We start from the raw sequence: 15,972 nt of genomic DNA, 5'->3' as shown, positions 1-15,972 counted from the left end.
AAGAGCCTCCAGGCAGGAGGAGGCAGGGCCTCCAGGGGACATCAGCATCAACTTCTGGAGGGCTCACCCACCCCTTGTTTCCCTTTCCTCTCCTTCTTGCCCTGGTGGCTCCCCATCCCCAGCCTTCTCTCTGCTCTCCTTTCTCTTCCTTCCTCCCCAGGCTGTCAGCTTCAGGCTCATGTTCATTTATTTTTCAATCCCTCGAAAAAACAAACTCCCCAAATTGCATTAAAACAGAATTGTTTTCCCTCTGGGGGGCTTGGATGGACTGAGCAACTGAACAAACTTTGTTCTCTTTGGCCACCAGAGCAGGGCTCTGTGAAGATTACCATACACACTGGGTGTGAAAGGGTCAGATGGAGGTTATTAGCCAATGGCTTCATCAAATGCTTAGTTTCCAAAAAACTTGGTCCAGTTGTCTCCTGGCTGCTTTGCTGGGTACAACAGAGATCCCACACACCCAGTGGGCAGAGCCATAACCAGGAGTTCCAACATTTGAGGCAAGTTCAGTTGAGGGAGGATGGACAAGCACCAGGACCCCAGGCTTCCCCTCTGGGAACTGTAGACAGGCACAGCTGTCCCCAAGACCATCTGCATGCCCCCATCCTGAGATACTAGCTGACACCCCAAGGACTGATATCTTAACCCTCGGGAAAAGGTAGAGAGAGGGAAAGTGGAAGAAAGGAGAAGGTTCAATGCTACTTCTGTGGCAGACAGGCCCAAGGAGAAAGATATCACAACTGTGGGACCCCATAGTTGGCAACCCAAGACTAGCCCAGGGATTGGAATCAGTGGAATTCCCAGAGGTGCAAGGCCAGGGGCATGGAAGAACATAGAAACAAGGGTGTACTCCACCTATATCAGCACCCAGAGCAAAGCCCCAATTGTCCAACCCTAGTTACAGCTCTGCCTATGGAGGAAGGAGGAGAGAAACCAAACCTCCTTTCCCAGTGCAACCCCAACTCCACCTCTAAACCACAAGTGACAAGGTGGCACAGTAGAAAGCACTTTGGATTTAGAGGTGGAAGGTCTGGGTTCAAGCCCTGCTCCTCCACTTGCTAGCAAGTGGCTTCACCTGTCTAAGCCTCAGTTTCCTTTTCTGTAAAGTGAGGGGTTTGGATTAGATGATCCCTCAGGTCCCTTCCAGCCTTAAGTCAGAGCTGGGTATAACAACCAAAGCAACGGTGGGAAGAAAAGGTGCTCTTCTCCTTTCAGACGGTGATGTCTGAAATTCTTTGCACCTGACCATCTGCTGCCTCCTTTTGAGACCAGAGTGTGTTTCCAGTGCCATGCAAAGGGATGAGGCCTTGACCTGGAGTCACCATCTTATATCCAGGGCTAGAAGGGAGCTCAGAGGACATTTTGCAAATAAGGAAACTGAGGCCCAGAGACATGAAGCCCCTAGCCCCAGAACACACAGCTGAGATGTGAGCCTAGGTCCCGTGGCTCTAGGCTTTGCACCTGGATCAGCCTGGATGGAGCATCTCCCCTGCTTCCCCAAACCTGATCCCTAATCATGCTGGATGTTGGCAACCCTTGGATGTCCAAGGCCAGAGAAACCCTCTCCCCTTTCTGTGCTTCGGCTTCTTCCTTTACAGAATGAAACGGCTGGACATGGTGATTTCTAAAGTTCCTTCCAGTTCTAAACCCATGATACTGTGGCTCTTCTCTCTACACTCTCAAATACATTGTTCAAAATGCTAATATATCCTGAGCCTTAATGCAAGGCAGGCAGAAAGTGGGGACTGGGCTAAGGACCTTGTGGCCCCCTCCTCAGTAAGATGAGCCTTGCGGGGGCCATGCTATGGGAAACAGTGAAAGCCTTTTGATGTTTCAGTAACAAAATCTCCTTGGATGGAGTCCAAGTGGGGGGCACGGCCTTCTTTATAAATAAATAAAACCCAAATATTTGGGTTATGGAAACATAGCCTGCCTTGCACTGAACGCTGTTCTGTCAGAAACAATGATTCTCTTGAGAGTCCAAGTTTGCAAAATGTCTCCTCGGGGCTGAGAGCTAAGTCTCCTCTTGTAAATGCTGAAGCCCCTTGGGATGAGCTCACTGATTCGAGGATGCCTAAGAGGCCCACCTATGGTGGCTCCTTCTCCGCTCCAGGCAGAGGCCAACAGCACCCAGTTAGAATCACAAATAACCAAAATGAGAGCTGAGGAGGCAGAACGAAGGGACTCCTTGGTCAAGATGGCAGCCCTGACGGAAAGCCTGGCTCATGACAAGGTCAACCTAAACCGAATGATCCTACAGGTAAGATGTCCTCACATCGCGGCTCCTGAGTTTCCACTTGGAAATTCAAACTATCTTCTGGCTCTTTGAGAACCATAGTCTAAGTGGGAAAAGAGTCAACTGGGGAGGATGTCAGAAGGCCTTTCCCCACCCATGCATCATGGTCACACCTGTGCCAAAACACCAATACATCCTTTAAGGCAACGATTCAAACTCATGTCCTCTGACTATATATACCCAGCACACTTTCCCTACACCAACTTTTCCCCCTACCTACAAATATTTTCCCTTCCCCTATTGTTGCCTTAAATTCCCTTAGAAGGGAACAAGGCTGTTCGTTCCATAATGAGAGATCAGGATGAAAATTTAGGGATTCTGGAGAGGTAACTGGAATCACTCCAATTCATACTAAGGTGTAAATTACTATATCCTTTCCTGAGGATAGGCTTTGAGGAGGGGAAGCAGAAGAGGCGAGGGTCATGGGGAGGGAGCCAAGAGCCCAGGGGAGAATGGGCAACAGAAAGACAACTTCCCTACTTCCCCTTTGCACCTAGAGTCTCTACTGTAGCGATGGAGCATAGACAGGTCAATATTCCCTTCTTCTGGATTAGGCAATGTTCCCTCCAACCATTGTATACTTTATTTGGGTTCTATAGACTTCAGTTCCTTGTTCACCCTAGACATTCTCCTTATTTTCTTTTGGCCTAAACAGCTGGAACAGGAAAAGAACCAGTGGCTAGCCCAACAGTGGCAGCTGGAACAAGAGGTTAGTCGCCTTCAAGATCAGCTTGCTCTTCTGGGCCAGGAACTGGACCATGTCCAAAAGGAGAAGCAGGGCCTGGATCAAACCCTGCAGATGGCAGAGAATGAAAAAGGAAACCTGGAGGAAGACATGATGCTGCTTCAGAGGGAGAAAGCCCAGCTGCATGAGCATCTCATGCAGGTGAGAAGAGACATAGGCCGAGAGCCCCTGAGTGGAAGGGCCAGCCTCTCAGACCCTTGCACAGGTGGTTGCTGAGGTCCTTGGAGATTTCTCATTGTTCTTAATCTCTTGATTTTTGGCTTTGTCTGTGGTTCAAAGCTAGATGTTTAGAAGTCTCAAGAGCTTCTTACACATACACACAAAAACACATACACAGACACAGACACACGCTTTTTAAAGATTTTATTTTGCATACAACAGGGGTCTTTAGGCATATTTTAAGGACAGTCTAGTTTTCGTGTTTACATCATGACAATATCTTTTTTTTCTGTTGCCTTCTTTTAAATCACAATCATAACTCCTAGCTGGGAGATTTATCTGAAGTACAATGGTTTTTATTCTAGCCCTACAATTCATTTCTTTCTTTTTTATTATAAATTTAATCATCAGCCAGTATAAACATGTCAAAATACACAAAGGACAAAAAAGAGAATTATATATGAGCCCATGGGCTTCCATTAGGTACAGTTTGTCTTTTTAAGTACATACTAAATTTAACAAGGTAATAACAAAATGGTTTTGTTAGCTTGTGTCCTCTTTTGAACTTTTTTGTTTTCTTCTGTGTATTTTTAATGCTTTATTAATGCTCTTTTCTGCATTTTTTGCCTCCCTATTAACATCCAATGACTCATTCTCACAATAGAATTTCTCCATTATAACAAATAAGTATCAATATGTTAATTGACCTTGTCAGAAATTGTATGTTTCATTCTAAACCTCTAGTCCATCACCTCCCTACCAAGAAGCAGGAGGTACACAACCTCTGATTTTAGCCCTGTTATATAGCTTTCTATTTTAAGTTTATTTCTAATGTGCAGCAAATCTTGGGGTTCTTTTTTTCCAATCCATTCTCCATTTTATGAGTGAGTTTCATCTATTAACATCCAAGGTTGTAATTGCTGTGTTGCCCCATGAAACTTTATATATATATTACTTTTGCTTGACAAAACCACTAATCCTTGCCGTTCATTTTGCTTGAAATGATCATACCTCTCCCATCCCATTTTGAACTCCTTTTTCCCCTCTCTCTCCTCCATTCCTCCATTTCTCAATTTCCTGTTCTCCACTTTTCTCTCCCATTTTCCAATTTTATCTCTTTCTCTCCCTTGCTTTCCATTTTGAAATCCCAAAGGTAAGCTGTCAGAAGCACACTTTGGAAGGGCAACTAGACCACAGCCAGAAAGAGATAAAAATTCAAGCTGACTCTCTCCAGCAAACAATACTAGAAAAAGAAGAAATCGCCAATGAGAAAACGAGGCTTGTATTGGAACACACATCCTTGGAAAGACAGAATCGAATCCTGGTGGGAGAGAGGGCTGCTCTCAGGTACCTTGACCTACTCTTTTCAATGCCCAGATCAGAGCTCTAGCTTCCCATTCAACAAGACTCCCAGAATCCTAGTCTCCTGAACTCTATTCTTAGAGTGATACCATCTCCTAATGATAGACTTGAGAGAAATCTTAGACATTATTTAATTCAACACACAGGAGAAACCAAGTCTAGTGGATCATGTGGCTTCTCATCCAAAAGCAAGTCCAAAGTACTTGGCTCACTAGCCCTTCCCACTGATTTTCTAGCTGCCATCACCTCTTCCCTCCAAACTACTCACTTCCACTACTCAGCTTGGCTTTGCCTTCCCCTATTCCTCAGAAACAAGCTAAAATCCTTCTTTCCTAGAATTTGAAAATGCCTTTTACTGCTCTGACCTACAGGAGAAAGAACAAACATTCAGCAAATGAGAAAGTCACAAAACATATTACAGTCTTTTCCAGCAAACCTCACCTTTTCTGAACACTTACAATCAGACTTTGTTATTTCTTAAATTAAATAAAGCCTTTACTAAGTGTTTAGTATATGCCAAATGTTTTGCTAAATGCTACATGATCTCTGTCCTCCAGGAGCTTACATTCTCATGGGAGGAAACATCCATAGAAGGGTAGGTGAAAAGGGAGAGGAAAGGGGAGAAAAGTAATTTGGAGAGTAGAGACAGAACTGGGTTGGAAGTGAGCGTGACTGATGAGGCCACTTCCTTGAATGGAGCACCTCAGATGAACTCATGCACTGGAGGAGAAGGTCCTAGATTGTGGTATGTTGGTAAAAGTTTAACAACCAGCTCTTGAAGGGAGTACATGGGACTCACTTTTAAGTCTAATCTGTATTATAAACATTTTATCCACAACTTTCTTAAGTCTAGACAATGAATAAAGCAACCATTTAAACCCTGATTGATAGCATTTACCATTTCCAAGGTGCAAATACAATGAACATTTAGCTATCAACTTGAACTGGTTCTAGCATACCCCAGGAGGGGGTGGATGTATTGTCACTGTGAGAAAGCCATCAAGGCAGAGATAGAAAAGTCATCTTTTCTTTTTCATTTTTTCTCTGAGCTTGGGGGCTGAGCAGCAGTAGAAGTAGGTCTTTCCTTCATAGGCTGTGGAAGACCTTAAAGACCTTCTAATCCAATCTTCTCATTTTACAAATGAGGAAACTGAGGGATGGAGAGGCATCGTGACTTGTCTGATGCTTCCATGAATAGTGAGTAATGTCATTGTGACCAAGGTCCTCTGACTCATGCGATGTCCTTTCCACTACACCATCCTACCTATCATTTCTCCCATTTTCTGACTGACCCTCCAATCCCAATCCAGCCTCCATTCCACTACTAAATTACTATTCCTAAAGCAAAGATCTGACCATGTGACTCCCATGCTCAAAAAATTCCAAAGGTTCCCCACTGCCACTAGGATACAATACAAACTCACCCAGCATCTAATTTAGCTTTTCACAATCTAATCCCATTCTCTATTTCCAGACATTCTGCATTCCTCCCTCTCACACTTCCACATTCTAGTCAGACTGGCCTGCTTGCTGTCCCCTGTACCTGACATATGACATTAATTTAATCTTCCACCTTCACACCTTTGCCCACACCATTCCTTGTATATAGTGCTCTCCCTCCTCACATCTGCCTTTTGAAATCTCTAGTTCCCTTCAAGGCTCAGCTCAAGGACCAGCCCCTTTATGAGGTCTTTCTTGATTCCCCTAATTGTTAGCAGCCCCCTCCCCAAATTACTTAGGATGTTTTTCTATTTATTAGTCTGTACAAAGCACCCCCAGTAGAATGGAGCCTCCTTGAGGACAGGGACTACTTTGGTTTTGCCTTTGTATACTGAGTGCCTATATACAGTGCCATGCACACAGGGGCCACTAAATAGATACTTATTGAGTTGAATCTCATTTCTTAGTCAGTCAGTCCCTGACCAGGAGAGATGTTCTCACAGCTTCCCATCTTTAACCCATGGGGTCCACTTGGTAAAGCTATTAATGGTTCCTTATCTAGAGCCTTGACATTGTCCTTGTCCATGGTCCTTCCAGGTGAGCCTCCCTTGCTACCTGCCCTTAGCCTAGGGCAGGCTGTCCCGCCTCTACCTCCTGCTCCCCTGGCTAAGAAGGACCCTTCCTCTCCAGCCACTCCAGAGCCTCTCCCTGCCTTAGCTGGCTTCTCTGAATTCAGAACTTCAGAACCCCATTTTCTCACCCCTGCCCTGGGAGATTGCCTGCCATTCTAGCTAGGATGGATAGCGACACTGTTTATCACATTAGCTTGTCTATTCCATGACTCTAGTCTGGTGTCTAGGCTCCCCCACCCAAGTGTACTGACCTTTCCTCTTTGCTGATCCAGAGGTCGGATCTGAAGCAAGCCTGGTCCCCGCACTGATCTTGATCTCTCTCGATTCTGGTTCACATGTTGTTGCATTTATCCTTCCTTCTCGAAGAAGCCCATGGGATCGGGGAAATGATGACATGACTTGCAGTTGAGTGAGGGAGGTCTGTGAAGGTCACCAGCCTTACTCTCTCCTCCTGAGCCATGTGGGTCCAGTAGCCAACTATTCGTCAGGATGACTGGAGATGGCTCAGGATGCAATGGGAGACCCTGGCCCTTTATTTTCTGGTTCAATTAATGAACCAACAAAAATTAATTAATCAGAGTATGGGACCTGAAGTCAGGATAATTCATCTGCCTGAGTTCAAGTCTGGCCTCAGACACCTACTGGTTGTGTGACCCTGGGCAAGTCACTTAACCCTGTTTGCCTCAGTTTCCTTATGTGTAAAATGGGGGTAATTATAGAACCTACCTCTTAGGATTGTTGTGAGGATGAAATGAAATAAATAATCATGAAGCTCTTAGTGTAGTACCTAGCCATGATTATCCTAATGGAGGTGACAGTGTGTCCCCATATAGAGATGGACACAATATGGACAAATCCAATACCAGGTCACCTTGAAAGAGAAGGCAGACCATTGTAGCTGAGGAAACTGGAAAGGCCTCCCACACTGGACTCCTCTTAGAAATCTGTCCATGTCCCTCTTATAGGTAGGATGGGAGATAACAGATGCCGCCAGGATTGGTGAACGTTAGCCACTTTCTTCCCCCTCCTTCTTCCTCCACCCTCCTCTGAGCCTCAGACTTGTGACTCAGGGCTCAAGCCCTTCCCCTTGGGGCTCACTGTCTAGACTCCAGGCTTCACAGTAAACAAAAAGATACCAGGCACATTCCAGACATTTATGAGACATATCTCTCAGTCCTGACAAGCCCCAGTAACCAGGGCAAGATGATGTACACCTGCATTTTACAGGAGAGGAAACTGAGGCAATGAATGACGACTAACATACTCCAGATCCCCCAGCTGGCTTGTGGTAGATAAGAAGTCTCAAGCCCGGTCTCCTGGCTCTCTCACCCAGAGATCTTTTCCCTTTTCTTTTCTGAAAAGACCTGAAAGGTGCTTCTTGGTCCTTTGCTTAAGAAGAGACTGCTGCACACGTGGTTTGGGGGTGAGAACCCTCCATTTTGACTCAGAGGATCTGGAATCAAGTCCCAGCTAGGATCCCTACCACTTATGTGAGCCCAGGTCACTGTCTGTGTAGGAGAAGAGTCCCATAGTGATGAAATCTAAAATCTTTGATAAATGGTCATATGCACATGGCTCAATCTGTCTGTCATCCATATGTCTGCCTGTGAACAGTGGAGGTGTGATACGTGCAGAGATAAACCCAGAGAAAATGAGTTAGCTGGAGTGTGCCGCCTACATCTTCTTGGGTGCACACTAAAGCCACGGGGTGTGGGGGGGAGGAGAAGGCAGCAAGTAACTAGGCTCCCTGAAATTGTAAAGGCAGGAAAGCTCAGAGAAAAGAACATGGGCTTAAGGGGCAGGATGTGGGTTCAGATCCTGGCCCCCACACTTCCTAAGTTGTGTACCCAATGCCAGGGCACCACCCTTCATCCAAGTCTAGTTTCCCAACTGTGGAATCATCCCTGACTCCATGAAATCATCCCCTTTCCCAATCCCATCACACACCAAATCTGGTTACTTCTACCTCCACAAGGTCTATCACAGATGCAAGGTCTCTACTCCCACCAGCCTGTTCCCAGGCTGCATCATCTCTCACCTGGATTTTGGCACAAGCCTCATCATCACCTTCCCTGCTTCCGGTCTATCTCTTCTCCCGTCTCTCCTCCAGAAGCTGCCCAACTAATATTTGCAAAGGGCAGCTCTGCCCCTGCCCCTTCCCCATCCAAGAAGCTTCATGTCTCCCCATTGACTCCCACGTACAAAACAACCCCTCGGCCGTAGGTCTTCACAGGCTGGCTGCAGTCAGCCTTTTCAGGCTGAACATGGCTTCCCTCTGCCTGCACTCTACTATCCTACCAAATGGCCCTGCTCCTGTTTCCTCTCCACAACGTTTCATTTCCTGACGCCATGCCCTCAATGCTGTCCCTCCCCACCTTTGCCTCATTAAATCCCTAGATCTCCCCTAGCCCCACCCAGGTGATGCCTCCTGGATGGGACGCTTCCCCCCACCCCCACCCCATGACTATGAACTTAGTTTTAAATATTTGACATTTATCTGTCTGCGTATTTGCAGAATTCCCTAGGGGAACAGAAGCTCCTTGAGGGGAGGGATTGTTCCATTCCTATTTCTGTATTGACAGCATCTCCCTGCAAAGGGAGTGCCATGTCACTGGAATCTTGAGTTGGCCAGCTTTGCTGAAATGAGGGGAAATAATGGGAAATCTGTCAGGAAGCCTGAGCTCAGGAGGTCCTAGAAACAACAACAAGCAGCTAGTGGTAGATGGGACTTGGAATCAGAAAGACCTGAGTTCAAATCTTACCAATTGGGTGATTCTGCACAAGTCACAACCTCTGTTTGCCTCAGTTTCCTCATCTGTAAAATGGGGGTAATAGCAGCACCACCCTCCCAGGGCTGTCATGAGACGTTTGTAAAGCGTTGTGCTACCAGCAAAGCTCTGCTGAGATGTCCATTGTTGTCCCCGGCCTACGGGGAGAAGTCGCGGTTCTGTCATCAGCTTTTCAGTTCTGTCCAGACTTGCTGCCCAGCAGAAGGCAGAAGGGAATTGCCCGGATTATCAGCTCTGTTTGTCTGATCCCAACCTGCAGGGCTGAGAAGGAGTCCCTGGACAGCAGCCTCTTCTCCACCCAGCAGCGGGTGGTTCAGCTGGAAGCCCAGAAGGAGCAGCTGGAGAAAGAGCAGCAAAGTCTCCGCCTGGCAAGACAGGCACTCCAAGGTATTCGAGCCTGTCCTCCAGGGCTGAGGCCCGAGCAGGAAACCCCTCCTGACTCAGTCCTTGACACTTGCTTGAAGACCCCCAGGGAGCAGAAACTCTTGGAGACAGCTTCATGGCCAGGAAACCTTCCCTGACATCAAGCCTTAACGTGCCTTTTGCACCTTCTACCTGGTCTTTCCAGTTCTGCCCTCTTCCCTCCAATGCCTGAGGATGGTTATTGTGTCTCCTGAAAGCCTTCTATTCCCCAAGCTCCATGACCCTCGTGGCTTCAAGGAACCTTGATATGATGTGTTCCTGAGTCCTCTTACCATCCCAGCTTCCTCAGATGTGGTCTCACCCTCCCTAGTTCTGGACACCAAGCTTCTATTAATGGAGCCCAAGATCACATTTGATGCTTTGATGGACTATAACATCGTTGGCTCTTACTGAAGTTGCTTTCCGCTGAGACCTTCACATCTTTTTTTCCTCGTGACTTACTTTCCAGACACACTAACCCCCATCCAGTTCGTGTGCTGTTGATTTCTTATGCCCCAGTGTAGGGCTTGACATTAATCCTATGAAATTTCATCTTATTAGATTCAGTTCTGAATTCTAATCTTTCCCTTCATCAAGTCAATGACTTGGATTTGTTCTCTTATGAAGTGGAAAAGAATCACCAATTCGCTTTGCCTCCTCCTGCCCCCATATATCCTATGTGAGGGAGCAGCTCCCAGTACCCACATTCACATCACAAATTGTCATACTGATGAGGGAGGAGAACTGCCAAGGATGGAGTTGGGTGTGATTGGCCAGTCCATATTGACAACCCTTTTTATTCCCCACAGTGGAAATGGAGAGGACCCAAAATGAACTGAAGGTTCAAGAGAGCAAAATGAGGAGGGAGACAGAACTGTTCAAGGAGCAGATGGCCCGGCTGGAAGAAGACACTCAGCTTTCCCTCAGGACCCAGGCACTGGCCCATGGGGAAGATGTGGGACGCCTGCAGAAAGACAAGGTAACTCCTCCCAGCTGCTCATGTCAGCCAAGTCAAGAAGTTCACATACAGGGTGTGGGGTCTATCATGACCTCACTAACTGCTTGTTCATTCCGCCTGATCTTCCCCGCTCCCCCTTCCCACCCTGACCTCCACTGAAACTGCTCTCATGCAGGTCAGCAATGGCCTCCTAATGGACAAATCCAACCAGCTTCTTTCAGCTCTTATTCATCTTGGTTGTCTCTCTGCAGCAGCCCACACTATGGACTACAACCTCCTATAGGGAGATGTCTTCTTCCTTGGTTTCAAGACCCCACACTTTCCTGGCTCTGTTTCCACATTCCAGTCTCTATTTCTGGTTCCTTTTTCTCTCCCCGGGTTCTGACTTTGGACTTCTTTTGTCATCTTTTCTTTACAAGGAATTCTTAACCTGGGGTCCACAGAACCTGAAGGAACCCACAGATAGATTTCAGGGGGTCTGTGAACTTGGATAAGAAAGAAAGACATCTTTGTTTTCACTAACTTCTAACTGAAACTTAGAGTTTCCTTCAATTATGAATTTTTAAAAACATAGATCTGAGAAGGGGTCCCCAGGTTTCCCCAGACTGAGAAAGGCATCCATGCCATAAAAACAGGTGCAGAAGACCTGGCCCACACTTTCCCACTGTGCTATACAAAGTCTGATCACATGCTACATGCAGAGCCCTCCCTGACTCTTCTGAGAACCAGACACTTGTCTCTGTAGAACCTGAACTGAACATGTCCAAACCTAGCTTCTCATCTGTCCCTTGAAACCAGCTCCTCCTCCTGCCTTCACTATTTCGGTTACTGACTCCACCAATGTCCCAGTCTACCATTTCCCAAAATTCATCTTTATTTTTCCCTTCCCACCTCCCGGACACAATCAGTTATCAGTTAACAAACATTTATTAAGTACCTACTACCTACCAGACACCATGCATAATTAACTCCTCACCTAGAGGAGCTCAGCCCATCTTCAGATATAGGTAAAGGAAGGACCAGGGATTCACACCGAGATCCACATGGATCATAGAAGGGGGGCTGCCAAATAGTTCAATCTTCTCATTTTACCAATTAGGAAAGTAAGACCCAAAGATGTACCCGACTTACCCAAGGTCACAGAGGTGGCAATCAGAAAAACAAGATTCAAACCCAGGTCCACAGACTTCAGATCCAGTCATCTTCCCATTCTACCACTTGGACAAAAGTCACATTTCAGTGGCACACATGTTGTGGTCCTGTCCTGCTCTCGCCTCACCTCTATTCCCACCTTCCCTCCTAATCTAGCCCCAACACCTGCCCTTCTTCTTTCTGGCCCAAGATTACTAATGGTCTGTCCCACCATTTTGCCTCATCTCCTCAGGAGAGTCTGCGTCTGGCATTGACTGAAGAGAAAGAGATCGCCATAAACCAGCTTAAGCAAGAGAAAGAAGAATTGCTTTCAAAATATGAAACTGAGAGAGAAAATCTAAATGAAGAAATACTCCGCCTGAAGCGGGAGCAAGATGAAAGTCTCCTCCAAATGGAGCATGAGAAACAGAAGGTGAAAGGGAGTGGGGGCCACTCCTATTCAGTGCAATTCCACAAACACCTATTAAACACCAGCTGTGTGCAAAGTCAGAAAGAAGAGCAGATACAGGTCCAGTCTTAAAGTCAAGCACTGGGTTCAGTTCCTGAGATACCTGGTCACCCCGAGCCCTCCTCAAGCTCTCTGAACCCCAGGCAACTGTCAAAGACTCAAAGTTACAGAAGAGTTGCTATTCCACACATACACACACACACACACACACACACACACGTGAGGCAGGCACTACTTGGGATGAAAGACAAAACCAACACATGGTTCCTGCCCTCAAGAAGCTGACATTCTTCAGTCTGCACATCTATGCCCAGGGTTATCTGATATGAAGAGCTTCCATCGCTCAGAACAGAGCCATTCCCACCAACTCCCAAAATCAAAATCCGAGTGCGAGGGAGCTTAAGAACCACCCTCGTGGCAGCTGCAGTAGTTCAGGCATGAGATGATGAGAGTCTGCACCAGGGCAGGAGCATATCAGAGGAGAGAAGGGGGCGTTTACAAGAGACGTTAAGAAAACAGAATCGACAGGTCTTGGGAAATGACTGGATATGGGGGAGAGGGAGGTGAGAAAGAATAGGGAGACATTTAGAATGACATCTAGGTTGCCAGCCTGGGTTATTGGGAAGATGAAGGTACCCTCAAAAGTAAGAGGAAGAGCTACAGCTTGGGGAGGGTGGGGGGAGAATACAATTAATTCAGTTTTGCACACACTAAGTCTAAGATATCAATGGTAAATTCATTTTGAGATGACCAACAAGCAGTTAGAGAAGCAAGACTACAGGTTAGGACTGGCTAAATAGGTCTGAAAACCATCTGTATAGAGGCATTAACTGAATCCATCAGAGCTGGTGTGATCACCAAGGGAAATAGTATAGAGGGGGAATATAAGAAGGCATAGGACAGGACCCTTTGGGACACCCATGTTCAGAGTGAACAGCTGGGCCAAAGAGGGAGCAAAGGTGTCTGAAAAGGAGTGTTCAGAGACGTAGGAGGAGAATGGAGAAGGCAGCGCCATGGAAAACTAGAGAGAAAAGACTATCAGGAAGAAGGTGATCTACAGCATCAAAAGTGCAGGGAAGTCAAGAAGGATGAGCATGGAGAAAAAGTCGTCACAGACATCACTGGTGACTTTGGAGAGAGCTGTCTCAGGAGAATGAGGTTGGGGGAGAGAATATGGAAGTGAGAGGAGGAAAGGAGGTGGAAGGACCAGTTGCAGACGTGACGAAAGGGAGGAGAGATATGGGATGATATCAAGTGAGGGGGATTCCAGGATGGGGGAGGTGAGGGGATGCTTTTAAGTAATGAGGAAGCAATCAATAGCTGGGAAAAGATTGAAGTTTAGTGAGAGTGGGGTGAAAGAGAAGGCAATCTGCTGGAGAATATGGGAGGGAATGGGGTCATCACAAAAGATGAATCAACAGGGAAAATTCCATAAGAAGAAAAATTTTAGCCTTTCAATGAGGCTCCTTCTATTGCTCAATACAGCTTTTAAAAGAGTTCCTTTTCAAATGTCACTTCCATTCTTTCCCGTTATTTCTGTGTTCAAAAATTTAAGACTGCACCAGCTAATAACTCAAACAAGAATCCCAGTTCTGTTGATTGTCTATATGACCTTGGGCAAGTCCCTTCCTTTCTATGGGCTTCCATTTCCTCACCTGTAAAATGAAGGACTGGTACTAAGGTCCCTTCCAGCCCTCGATCTTGTGATGCTATAATTGGATGGGGGTCTTCCTCAACCCCTTGAGGATCCATCATTCCCAGCCAGCACGTGTTTACTTGGCTGACCAAAGTAAGTTATCCAGACTCAGCTTTCTTCTCTTCTAGCTTTGGGGTCTGGACCCTACTCTTTTACTCTAAATGATTATTGAACACTAAAGCACATTCTCAGGGCTACAATCCTTTCCTTAAGGAGGCTAGATTCTTTGTCTCTTTTGAATCACTTACATGTTTTTGCACAGATCAAGAACATAATTTCCTCACCTCCCCTTTCGTCACTTCTAGGCCTTATCTCTAAAGGAAACTGAGAAAAATACATTATATGAGGAGCTCATTGAAGCCCACCGAGAACTAGAGGAGGCCAAGCTGGAGACTGACCGTGTAAAACAGCAAGCTCTAAGCCAACAGGAGAAAGATAAGGTGAGCTAGGATTGAGCACTGATTACCCTCTGCAAAATCCAGGTCTGCCTCACAGAGGAGGATGGGCTATGGCAGGGGAGGACACCTGGGGGTGGTCGCTGGCCAGATTTCAACTCCCCAACACTATCCATAGATTTTCCCTCCTCTGTCACTCCTTTTTGCACATTAGTACTTAGAGTGACAGTGTGGCACAAGGGATAGGTAGCTGCTCTCAGAGTCAGGATGCCTCAGGGCCACCAAACAACTCCTTCTCTCCCAACCCCCACCACCAGTTTTAAAATTAGGTCTTGGGTTGTCGCCTGCTGTTTTATATGTGTTAGTCTCTCTATTAGAAGGTAAGCTCGCTGAGGGCACTTAGCACAATGCCTGGTAGAGGGTAATCATATAGAAACACTCAAAAAGTGCCTGTGAATTGCTCAAGTGATTGACTGATTTCATTTATCAGCCCCTTAAGGATCTGGATCTTAGTTATACTTACTTGCACCATCCATGATGTCCTACAGTGCACAGCATCATGGGCTTAAGGGGTGGAATTCCAGTTCTCACACACCTTTATCAGGTGAGAATGTCTCTTTGATTGAGTTACAAATCAATCAATAAATCCAATGAACATGATGTCTAAATACATTCTCTATAGTCTGAGGTGTGAATCCCTTTGGATCAAAAAGAAGAATTCTGTCCAGTGGGCTGTGCCCAGTGATGGAAGATTTCAGTTTGAGAGTTGAGAGTTGCAGTTCAAACCAAGCCCCTGAGAGGGAACCCATCATGGGGGGAAAGACTCCTACTTCCAACCTTGCCTCTCTCAAAGAGGTCTGGAGGGAGCAGGGTTACAAGGGCACTGGGCCTGGAGACTAGAGGTGGAAAAACACTGAGGAGGGCAGGGAGAAAGTCCCATTTGAAGAGAATGATCACTTTTCCTTAATGTCCCCCAATGGATCTTTGACCAGCTCTACTTCCCCCCTGCCTTCAGGTGGGTGGGAGGTGGGTGAGATGACCACTGAGCAAGGATGAGTGTGTGGTGTCCTGGGAGTGAGCTACAAGAGGTTTTCTGCCACTTGGAAGAGGCTTTCTTATCATAGAATCAATGGCCTCTTGGTTGACTTGGGCTATGGATTTTTGTCCTGATAGATAAAGTTTATTCATCAGTAAAGAAAGCTAAGAGCTTCTTCCTGTAGCCAAGGGCAGAGCTAATGTTCGGGAAACTGCCCGAAGATCCCTGTTCCTGAAGAGGTCTCCAAACACTGTTCCTAATTAGACTGCCTCCCTATTTCCACTCTCCCATACCCCCCAAAACCACGCTGTAAACTTTTGGGATCAAAAGAAGTTCAAAAACATTTCCCCTGCCAAGCCACAATATCCTAAATGTTGCCTATCACCAGGCAGCTTCGAGGCAGGAAAGACAACTCATGCTTCCCGGGGCCACTCATCTTTTAGTGATATAATACAACACTAG

General features: G+C 46.4%; 1 protein-coding gene across 1 annotated transcript in view; it reads left to right on the top strand.

Moving 5' to 3' along the window:
* The window catches only part of LOC138157598 (rootletin-like), a 91,791-nt gene that overhangs the window by 11,410 nt on the left and 64,409 nt on the right, over nucleotides 1–15,972 (top strand). Inside the window, exons 7-14 of the mRNA XM_069083221.1 lie at nucleotides 1,599–1,617; nucleotides 2,114–2,260; nucleotides 2,952–3,182; nucleotides 4,354–4,547; nucleotides 9,683–9,810; nucleotides 10,635–10,804; nucleotides 12,168–12,347; nucleotides 14,385–14,519. Coding sequence (XP_068939322.1) covers nucleotides 1,599–1,617; nucleotides 2,114–2,260; nucleotides 2,952–3,182; nucleotides 4,354–4,547; nucleotides 9,683–9,810; nucleotides 10,635–10,804; nucleotides 12,168–12,347; nucleotides 14,385–14,519 — 1,204 coding nt within the window. The remainder of the gene's footprint in view (nucleotides 1–1,598; nucleotides 1,618–2,113; nucleotides 2,261–2,951; nucleotides 3,183–4,353; nucleotides 4,548–9,682; nucleotides 9,811–10,634; nucleotides 10,805–12,167; nucleotides 12,348–14,384; nucleotides 14,520–15,972) is intronic.

Source organism: Petaurus breviceps, unplaced genomic scaffold, assembly GCF_028583685.1.
Source record: "Petaurus breviceps papuanus isolate PSGF00001 unplaced genomic scaffold, PetGlider_PUasm1.0 173, whole genome shotgun sequence".
NCBI classification, from domain to species: domain Eukaryota; kingdom Metazoa; phylum Chordata; class Mammalia; order Diprotodontia; family Petauridae; genus Petaurus; species Petaurus breviceps.
The sequence above is the reverse complement of the archived record's forward strand: the minus strand, read 5'-3'. Positions and strand labels throughout refer to the sequence as shown.